The 10,439-nt window shown below is 32.0% G+C and overlaps 2 protein-coding genes across 5 annotated transcripts in view; both read right to left on the reverse strand.

Annotated features, from left to right (window-relative positions):
- Positions 1 to 4,471, reverse strand: part of ohgt (E3 ubiquitin ligase component cereblon) — an 8,082-nt gene extending 3,611 nt beyond the window's left edge. Inside the window, exons 1-2 of one of the 4 annotated variants that reach the window (XM_018448144.1) lie at positions 4,292 to 4,471; positions 3,934 to 3,980 (exon numbers count right to left, since the gene is read on the reverse strand). Coding sequence is in view for 1 of the 4 variants with exons in the window: in XM_018448142.1 (XP_018303644.1) it covers positions 3,915 to 3,980; positions 4,288 to 4,348 (127 nt within the window). In the remaining 3 variants the exon portion in view is untranslated. Of the gene's footprint in view, positions 1 to 3,914; positions 3,981 to 4,287 lie in introns of all 4 variants that reach the window. The other 3 variants (XM_018448143.1, XM_018448142.1, XM_018448145.1) reach the window with 3 other exon arrangements.
- Positions 4,472 to 6,077: 1,606 nt separating this feature from the next.
- LOC108722806 (uncharacterized) overlaps positions 6,078 to 10,439 on the reverse strand; it is a gene marked incomplete at its 3' end in the record, with an annotated part of 5,957 nt that continues 1,595 nt past the window's right edge. Inside the window, exon 2 of the mRNA XM_018448109.1 lies at positions 6,078 to 6,216. Coding sequence (XP_018303611.1) covers positions 6,078 to 6,216 — 139 coding nt within the window. The remainder of the gene's footprint in view (positions 6,217 to 10,439) is intronic.

The following is a 10,439-nucleotide window of genomic DNA, read 5'->3' on the forward strand; positions in this document are numbered from 1 at the left end:
TGGGATCAGAAAGGTGTGATCTATTATGAGCTGCTAAAACCTGGCGAAACCGTTAATACTGAATGCTACCGACAACAAATGATCAATTTGAATCAAGCTTTGCGTGAAAAACGACCGGAATATCAAAAAAGGCAATACAAAGTGATTTTGCTTCATGATAATGCACCATCACACACAGCAAAACTGGTCAAGGAAACGATTGAGGCGTTTGGTTGGGAAATACTTTCGTATGCGGCTTACTCACCAGACTTGGCTCCGTCCGATTACTACTTATTTGCATCGATGGGACACGCACTTGCTCAGCAGCGCTTCACTTCTTACGAAGATGTACGAAAATGGCTAGATGACTGATTTGGCTCAAAGGAGCAACAATTTTTTTGGCGTGGCATCCACAAATTGTCAGACAGGTGGGAAAAATGTATAGCTAGCGATGAGCAATACTTCGAATAAAATATTTTTTATCATTTTCATGCAATAAACGTGTATTTTCTATAAAAAAATTCCGGTTTCATATTTACATACCTGGTATTTTACGACTGTCCATGCGAAGCGAGTTTCACCCCACCTCTCCCTGCCAAGGGGTATCTGACTTTCCACGCGAAGCGAATTCCATCCCAAGTCGCTTCGCATGGAAAACCATTATATAAGCAATGAAAGGTATATAGTAGTTTTTATATTATATAAAACGTTATTTTTTCAAACTTTTTTTGTTAATAACTTTTTAACGGATAACAAACGACGGCTAAAATCTGTTGGAGGTCACTCAGAGTCGTGACCTTGACAACATATGTCAAGATCATCGAAGCTGTCTCTCCTAAAGTGAATAATTACCTATTAGGGGACACCTCTTCGACGACCTTGACATATGTTGGTAAATGTTCAGAAGTGGTGCTCCCCAAAAACCGCGGTTTTTTTATCAGTAATGAACAAAACTAATTATAAAAAGACATGTATATCATATTTTAAGAGGGAGCTTGTGATTTTTATGGGAAAAAAATTCTATTTCAGAAACGAATAAGACAGCTTTATCTTTTATTTAAATATGATGTAAAATCTTTTAGCGACTAGACGCTTCAAATGTTTATAAATATAAAGATCCTTCTAGTACGCAAATAAGATTCACCCTCCTCTCCCTCTCTGCCTAGGGGAGCACGACTTTCCACACGAAGCGAGTTCCATTCCACCTCTCTCTTCTGTCAAGGGGCGTACGACTTTCCACGCAAAGCGAGGCTTTCCACTGCACCCCCCCCCCCCCCCATAGAAGAAAATCAGTGAGGTGAAACTCGTTTTGCGTGAAGGCAAATGCCCCTAGGCAGGAAGGATATAGAGTAGTTTTTAACCTTTTTAAAAAAGGTAAAAAGAAGCGTTAAGAATATATGTGCTTCTCGAATAAAACCTAAGTGATATGTTACGTATCTTTTTATTATTCCAACCCAAGTAATAATAGTTTTAATTCCTCTTGAAAGATTCTTATTGAAAGGCTTCCAATCCAAGTAATTTTCCACAATCCAAGGCTTTAATTCTCTGTCAAAAATTATTTCTCTTCGAAAAAAATTATTGTACCATATTAAAAATTAAAACCCAAATATTACAGTCTTAACTAATTAAATTAAATTCTACCAAATTAAAAAGTAAAACCCAAGTGGTACTATCTTTGTTATTTACTTAATTCAAATGATATGTATCATTCGTATAAAAGATTTGATCGATATCGATAACTGACGCCAAGTTAAATTCCATACCAATCAAACCAATTTAAATAAAGAATATAATCTATGTAGCACTATCTTTAACTTTTGTACAATAAAAACTAAGTATATATCTTTGTATTTTTATTAAAGGATCTTCTTATTCCGATCCAAATGGCTTTAATTCTTCTTATATGAAATTTTCATATCGCAATTCAAAGACATTTTCTCTTTCAACCAAAGTAGTAATGTTATTTAGTTCTTCTTCAAAACATTATTCAAAACGTTATGACAAATTTGCGTTATCTTGTCCATTCAAGTATTATCATCACAAAAAATTAGAGAAGTAAACACTTGGCGCTGCTAGATCAGATAAGAAAAACTATAAAAACGATTAAAAAATTTTAATAATAGTTAATAAAAATAAATAATAAAAGATAATTATAATTTTAATGTAGTAATGAACTTAATCTGTGTGAATGTTACACCGAATACAAATAAAGTTTACTATTCTTTTTTCTTTTTCGTAACGCATGTTTTACAAATCCAAGTTTATTTATCTTAGATTTAAACCTAATAGCTTGCACAATTTTCGTAATTTATACGACTGTATAATCCAATTGCATATATACATACGCTGGTTACTACTTTTACTCTCATATTACTTTTACTTTCATGGGAATATTTCTTATTTTATCCGAATACCTCTTATTCCGAAAAGTTACAGATCCGGATTTTACGTCGCTGTACGGGAAAGCCCAAGCGATTAGAACGTTTATAAATGAAATATTGCCAAGTATTGTTAATGTATTGCTATGGATTGCTATGTATTGCTAGCATATTGTTAGTATTGACAGTGCTGCTAGTATTGGCTGTTTTATTACTGTATTGCCGCAATATATTTCTGAAGAAATGTACACTGATTCCCAGTGGTTGACCCCTCGTTATGCATGTTTATATATATTTATATATATTCATGTGTGAAAAATTTTTTACTGGATATTAATGCCATAATTAATTTTTAATTTAATTTTTAACCAAAATACAGGTGCTAATATATTTAATTTATAACTAATAATCTTAGTATTACTTATGTATTATAATTGTAATTACGTTAATAATTTCATAATTAATATGACACTTGGTATTTACCGCACTGGTAATATCCTTTTACTTATTCCATATTGGTTATTGGCACTGTCATTGTTCATTTAATTTTTTATTCAATTTAATTTAAGACAGAAATTATGGTAAATGTACAGGAGACTCCATCTTAAAATGGCATAAAAATACACTGAATCAATATGTTTTCATGTAAAAATAAAGCTTTGACAAGAAAAAAGTGTCGCTCTACTCCACGAACCCAGTTATTAAGCATTAAAGTTGACGACTATTCAGATTAGGTGAACATTAATATTTCCATTGACACTTTTGCATTATACCATTTACATTTAATGTTTCAATATATTTTATATATTTTATTAAAGGCTTTAATACTTATACGTAACATAATATGTTTCAACACAAAAGTGCTACTTCAAAAATACAAAAATTCAGTGCTTTAAAAACACAAAAGTACTGCTTCAAGAACACAAAAAATCAGTGCTTTAAAAACACAAAAGTACCGTTTCAAAAACAAAAATTCACTGCTTTAAATACACAAATTCTTTGCATTAACAGTGAATTTGTGTATTTAAAGCAGTGAATTTTTGTTTTTGAAACAGTACTTTTGTTCTTAAAGCACTGATTTTTTGTGTTTTTGAAACAGTACTTTTGTGTTTTTAAAACACTGAATTTTTGTGTTTTTGAAGCAGTACTTTTGTGTTTTTAAAGCACTGAATTTTTGTGTTTTTAAAGCAGTACTTTTGTGTTTTTAAAGCACTGAATTTTTGTGTTTTTGAAGCAGTACTTTTGTGTTGAAACATATTAAGTTACACATAAATATTAAAGCCTTTAATAAAATATATTAAAACATTAAATGTAAATGGTATAGCAAAAGTGTCAATGGAAATATAAATGTTCACCTAACCCGAACCCTAGTCATCAACTTTAACGCTTAATAACTCAGTTCGCAGAGCAGAACGATACCTTTTTCTCGTCGAAGCTTTATTTTTACGCGAAAACGTATCGATTCAATGTATTTTTATGTCATTTTTTGAGGTGGACGAGGTCTCTTGTACATTTACCAAAGATATATTATGGTATAAAATACATCAGAGAATATACCTAATTCAACTGTGCTTACGTCTGACCAGTTTTCATGATCCTCATCTGGGCCACTATGTGGAGACTCTGCAAAATAATTTTATTTCAACATTACATATTTGAACACAATATCATTTTCATATCTATAACATGTATCATAGATTATAAGTATAATCTAAAAAATCGACAGCAAATTACTGTAAAGAATTCAACTGTGGGTACAGCTGAGTTAGCTTTGTACTCGCTAACACTTACATATTATTACATGCTAATATTACGCATTTAAAACTGCTAGTTATATATATATATATATATATATAGCATGTAATCTCATTTCATGTTTTATAGGATTTATAGTACATGCACATCAAATAAGTCAATCCTAAAAACATACCTACTATAGGTATATCACCGTAATCACTTTGTTCAGTGTCATAATCCTCATCAATATCCATTATTACTTATCAAATTATGATGTAGATGAAATCTGTTTGATTCGTTCGTAAGCAAACTCTAAACTAATATCCCTCCATATGCATTATCTTCTGACGTCAAAGCAAGATTGAACGAGATTGTGACAGGCGATGAAAGATGATGTGGGGCTGCGTTCGGAAATATCATCCGGGTGCCCCCGTGTATCATCTTATCCTTATTTAACAGTGGATGAACAACAAGGATAAAACAGTGCATTAGGGCACTCGGATGGTGTTTCCGAACGCAGCTTGGGATGATGGGGCGAGTTATTTGGGCATGCGCAGGTACGGTTCCGTAAACTGCTCGATACTTTAAAGCCTGTCACACATGAAATGCATAACCTCGGATCTACAATAGGGTTTTAAGCCTTATGCCCGTATTCATAGTCAGACCTTGTACTTAAGGCTTCCTTAAATTTATCTTTAGCTGCTCAGTAGCCAATGAAATAATTCGTAGAGCATCTAAAGACAAATTTAAGGAAACCTTAAATATAAGGCCCGACTATGAATACGGATCTTAGGCTGTTTCCCCATGGAGAAAGAAACAGCTGAACGGAATATTAATAGAAAAGAGATAGGATGAGGATAACTCTTTTCTATTAATGGGCGTGTTCAAGTTGACAAAGCGATTAGCCTGCTCGCCGAGCAAATGAACATAATTGGTTATTACTTATAGATCCAACCAATCATATTCAATCGCTTAAGCACTCGATAAGCATGCCTAGCCGCTTTGCAGTCTTGAACTCGCCCAATATTCCGTTCTGATTCCGTTCCACTGTTTCTTTCTCCATGGGGACTTAGCCTTAAGCCATAAGAAATCAACGAATCATAGTCGATTATTCTCCTCGAATTCGACTGTAATTGGTCAATTTCTTATGACTTAAGGCTTAAAACACCTATTATAGATCCGGACTTACACGCTTCCATTCTACAATAAGCCATTAGTCATAAATCAGAAGTTAGAAGCTGGAAATTGACCAATCGCAGTCGTCAATTTCCAGCTTCTAACTTTTGATTTATGACTAATGGCTTATTGTAGAGTGGCCATTAGTTCGGATCTACAATAAGTGTTTTAAGCCATAAGCCGTAAGAAATTGACCAATTACAGTCTAATCCGAAGGGAATAATCGACTGTGATTCGCCCATTTCTTATGGCTTAAGACTTAAAACTTTATTGTAGATCCGGGGTTACAGTCGAATTCGAGGAGGATAATCGACTATGATTCGTCCATTTCTTATGGCTTAAGATTTAAAATCCTATTGTAGATCCAGGATAATTGGTCAATTATTGTTTTTTTTAATTTTTTTCCTTTTTTACATTTATTCCGCTCAAATAATTTATGGATACTCAGGATATTAGATAGCTTGTGATTAATGTTATTTGCAATTTTTAGATAATACTTTTTTTTTAATAGACTATGGTTACATGTTATTTATTACTTTTATTATTACAGTACTTCTACATCTTTTGTTTAGCTTTTTAAATAATTAATAATAATTATAATAATAAAATAAAATGTGAAAAAATTCTTTTTCTTACATACTTGCATCTTCAGGACATTTTATCATAATAATAAGAATTTAAAGTCTTTTTCAATACAGTGATAATGAAAATATATTAAAATTAAATAATAAAAAAGACATAAAACTTAACGCACCAAAATAAATTTTTTCATCGGGCTCATTTAATATTTTTAATTTCTGTTTTTTTCTGTGGTTGACATATCCATTGGCTGTGAATCGGGTTGTCTCGATTGGAGATCCTGATGTTTGTCTTTCTCTTTTTCAGCAGGTATTTCCTTCTCTCCGTTCTTTCTGTCGACTGGGGTTGGCTTAGTCTCTTTTTGTTCCTGCAAATAATTCTTTTTACATCTAATTCTTATACTTGGGTTGAAATTTGCGTTTGGTCGCAAGGTTAGTGCAGGTTATATCTGGGAGTTACCCTGGGGTGCTGTCCCATGGGCACGGAAAACGGAATCGGAACACGGAATCGGAAAGGTGAAGTGGTAGGGGCAACCAATCATCATCGTTCCGTTCCGATTTTAAGTAGCCTGGCTCCCCATGGGGCATATTTTTCGGAAACGGAAATTTTTTGTACACTGTCGGTCACTAGCAATTAGGTTAAGAGTACTGAAAAAGTAGAGAATGTCATCTGTAAGTATTGTAATTATATGTTTGCTAAGTTATTTTATATTAGATTATGGTGATAGCCTTGCATACATTTCTAACCTAACATTATATGTACAATATAATTATTTTGATTAATTTATTTAATATCATTTATTTATTATTAGAAAGTAAAATGTGGCTACTGTGGCTGGATACTGAACATGGACAATATTTTTCAACATTCTTGTTTCAGTACTTATGACGAAGCACACAATGTTTTAAGCATAAATGAGACAGGAAAAGTTGTCATGACAAGTATAAAAAATTTCTCATATAGTATTTTTAAAATGTAAACTAAACAGTATGAAATTTTTGTTACTATCAATAATGTAACTATCATAAATGATATTAAATAAATTAATCAAAATAATTATATTGTACATATAATGTTAGGTTAGAAATGTATGCAAGGCTATCACCATAATCTAATATAAAATAACTTAGCAAACATATAATTACAATACTTACAGATGACATTCTCTACTTTTTCAGTACTCTTAACCTAATTGCTAGTGACCGACAGTGTACAAAAAATTTCCGTTTCCGAAAAATATGCCCCATGGGGAGCCAGGCTACTTAAAATCGGAACGGAACGATGATGATTGGTTGCCCCTACCACTTCACCTTTCCGATTCCGTGTTCCGATTCCGTGCCCATGGGACAGCACCCTTACACTGAGGATCCGCAACGTTGTACACTCTGTATATAATACCGAAGTATTCATTCGGGAAGCAACGATTCATATATCTGATTACGCACTCGGTGTGTGCTTTTTTGTAATAAAAATTGCAGTAAAATCAATTAATAAAAAATTAATAACCTAACCCATCCCATCCTATGCGATACATGAGTGGGCGCGCCTGGTTGCGTATATGTGTACGTATGTAAGTGATTTACCGTAACTCTCCCGTTTTCATCATATCCTTATACTGCTCTGAAGTTGTAGAAGCTGTAGATTCATGAGAAATTCTATAAGAGACGGACATTCGATCATTCTCAGAGCATGCTACGTCAATCGCAGTACACTTGAGATTGTTCTGAAATTTTCACAATTATACTTTTACGATAATCTCAGCTCATTCTCAGTATCTCAATGTGCTATTATTTGTAAAATAACTTATCTATTATAAATAATCTCTTTAATTATTATATTTCTTAAGAAATATTGTAATAACTAAGTAAGAAATATATTATTAAAGATTATTTATAACAGATGTTTTTCTACATTACTAATATTACAATAAATAAATTACATATTAATTCCTAATTTCTTGCTCAGCAAGCTCTCAGTGAGCGATCGTCGTTTCTGGATGCACCCATTGAAATAAAAATGGAAATGAACTTTTTCCAAAGAATAAATAACATATTTCGGCTTGTGCTACATACATATATATATAAAATAAGTATATGTATGCCACATAAGCCTAAATATAGGTTTATTTATTCATATTTATTAAAAAATTCCGTTTTCTTTATATGCACACATCACTATACTTGCACATACAATTATTTTTGAAATTAATTTTAAAAAATACATAAACAAAGGTATATTAGGCTTACATTGTGCATTGTGTATATTTATATTTTATATTTTGTGTAACATAAACATATTCAATATAAAACTATGTACTTATCACTTATTATTATTAGACATTGAATTATTATACATACATTAGACTAATTTTGAAACTTGCATATTTATATAAGTCAAAATATATATTTTTATTTTATTTTGTGTATTTTTATGATTCGAAAGAACTAGGTATATATATATATATATATAATTATTATTTATTTAATTTATTACACATTTATTATAAGAAATTAATCATCAAATTATTATTGTAAATATAATAAGTTTACATAAAAACGTTGCAGTACGTATAAGTGTAAAAACAATGCAAAACAAGAAGAGAAACAAAAAGAAAAGATATGGACCCGGAGACTATGTACTATATAATAGGAACAAAAAATTTAAAACTACTAAACTGTAGATATATACTAACAATAAGATATATAAACTGATCAACATATAGTAATGAATAAATATAACTTTAAATATTTCTAAACATCTTTAGATCGACACATTTTTTCCTATAACTAAAAAGTCATCACTGCTAAAACGTATAATACTGATATATAAATGAACTATAAGTTTTCTTTTTGCTGATCATCTTGAACATCTGTAGTCTTCTTTTCTTGTTTGGATCTAAAAGTATAATTGACAATTTAAATCAGTATTATACAAGCATGTGTGAGCGCACACATTCAGTGTAGATATAAATGTTGAACTTACATTTCTGTCTTGTATTTAAGCGGTGCTTGGATAAGCCACTTATTAATGGTTTCTTCTATTTTTTGTAGTTATCTTCTTTGCATCTATCTTTTGACTTCTTACAACAGCTTAATATGAAAAAAGAATATGAAAATATTTATCATCGTATTTTGCTATTATTTGTATTAAATATATATATATAATATATATATATATAATATAATATTAAATATATATATTATATAATTATTTATATATATTAAATATATACAATTATATTAAATATATGGATGATTAACAAGATACCTTTAATCAATGTCGTAATATTTAAACAGTTAAATGCTTTTTGTTCACGGCCAGCCCAACTAAACTGTACTGCAACTTTATTTGCTATGAGTGCAAACAGTATGTTGCGTGTTAATTGATTCACGTCGTTTCCTCCAATAGTATTGCACAGAGCTTCTTCCTAAAAATGAACGATAAGGATATTATTATAAATCACGTCGTTCTTTTAAATTCAATATTACATGAAATATATATTTTTAAAAAGTCTAATTTCCTTATAAATATAGTATATTAAATAATTATAATTGCAGGTTGACAATGTAAACAATTTGTACAAACAATAAACAAAATGTAGTCTTACTGCACGTTGGAAAAAATCTTCGTCCTTCAAGGCCATTTCAAATTCTTCATAAGAATTGTAGCTGACATCCGAGTCATAAACATCATCATTGTTATCTTCAAAAGCTCCAGGGTCCAATTGTTCATCTTGGATATCAAAGGAATTTGTAGTAGTATTTTCCGCAGATATCACTTCTTCTGACACATTTGTTTCGGGTTCATTTATTTCTTTAGCACTATAAACTGTCTCACTAATATTTGAGTTATTAATAAAATTTAATCCATCATTATCATCTATGTGTACGTTTACACCGTGCGCTCAGTCCGCAACCTATACCAAGAAGACTAGAACCAGGAGAGTCAACTCGGCGTAAAAGCGGTAGTGGGGGTGAGGCAAGAAGTGGAAACGAACGACACCCCCCACTCTTGCGCTTCATCCTCTCTGTTGCTCTACATAGTCGGTTTCAATTCGTGACTGCGCATGTCAACGTACCTTGTTTCTGTTTGATTGAATTTTGAACTAAACATAAACCGTAAAAATTTAATCCGATGTGATTTACGATGCCCAAGCGAGTGTGCTGTGTTCGAAATTGTGACTTCAATCCTGGAGATAAAGAAAATCGAAAAACAATATTCCAATTTTGTGAGGTACTCAGTGAACTACTGAGCATCGTCCCCAAAAGGGTGGGGACGATGCGCAGTGAGCTACTGAGCATCGTCCTCAACAGGGGTTGGGGGTAAGCAGCGGGTGACGCTTTTTGACTCACCCCCACCACGCGAGTTGACTCTCCTGGTTCTAGTCTTCTTGACCTATACAATAGGTGTCTGTTTAACCTAGAGGATAAACAAGGCTGCGGCCTATACAATAGATGTCCTTGTTTATCCTGCAGGTTAAACAAAGCTATGTTTACACCGTACGTTTAGTCCGCGGCCTACACCCCAAATTCGACCTTATTTAAGTCACACTGGCTACGTTTACACCGTGCGCTTAGTTCGCGACCTAAA

Source organism: Mycetomoellerius zeteki, unplaced genomic scaffold (genome assembly GCF_001594055.1).
Source record: "Mycetomoellerius zeteki isolate Tzet28-1 unplaced genomic scaffold, Tzet1.0 scaffold22, whole genome shotgun sequence".
Taxonomy (NCBI): Eukaryota; Metazoa; Arthropoda; class Insecta; order Hymenoptera; family Formicidae; genus Mycetomoellerius; species Mycetomoellerius zeteki.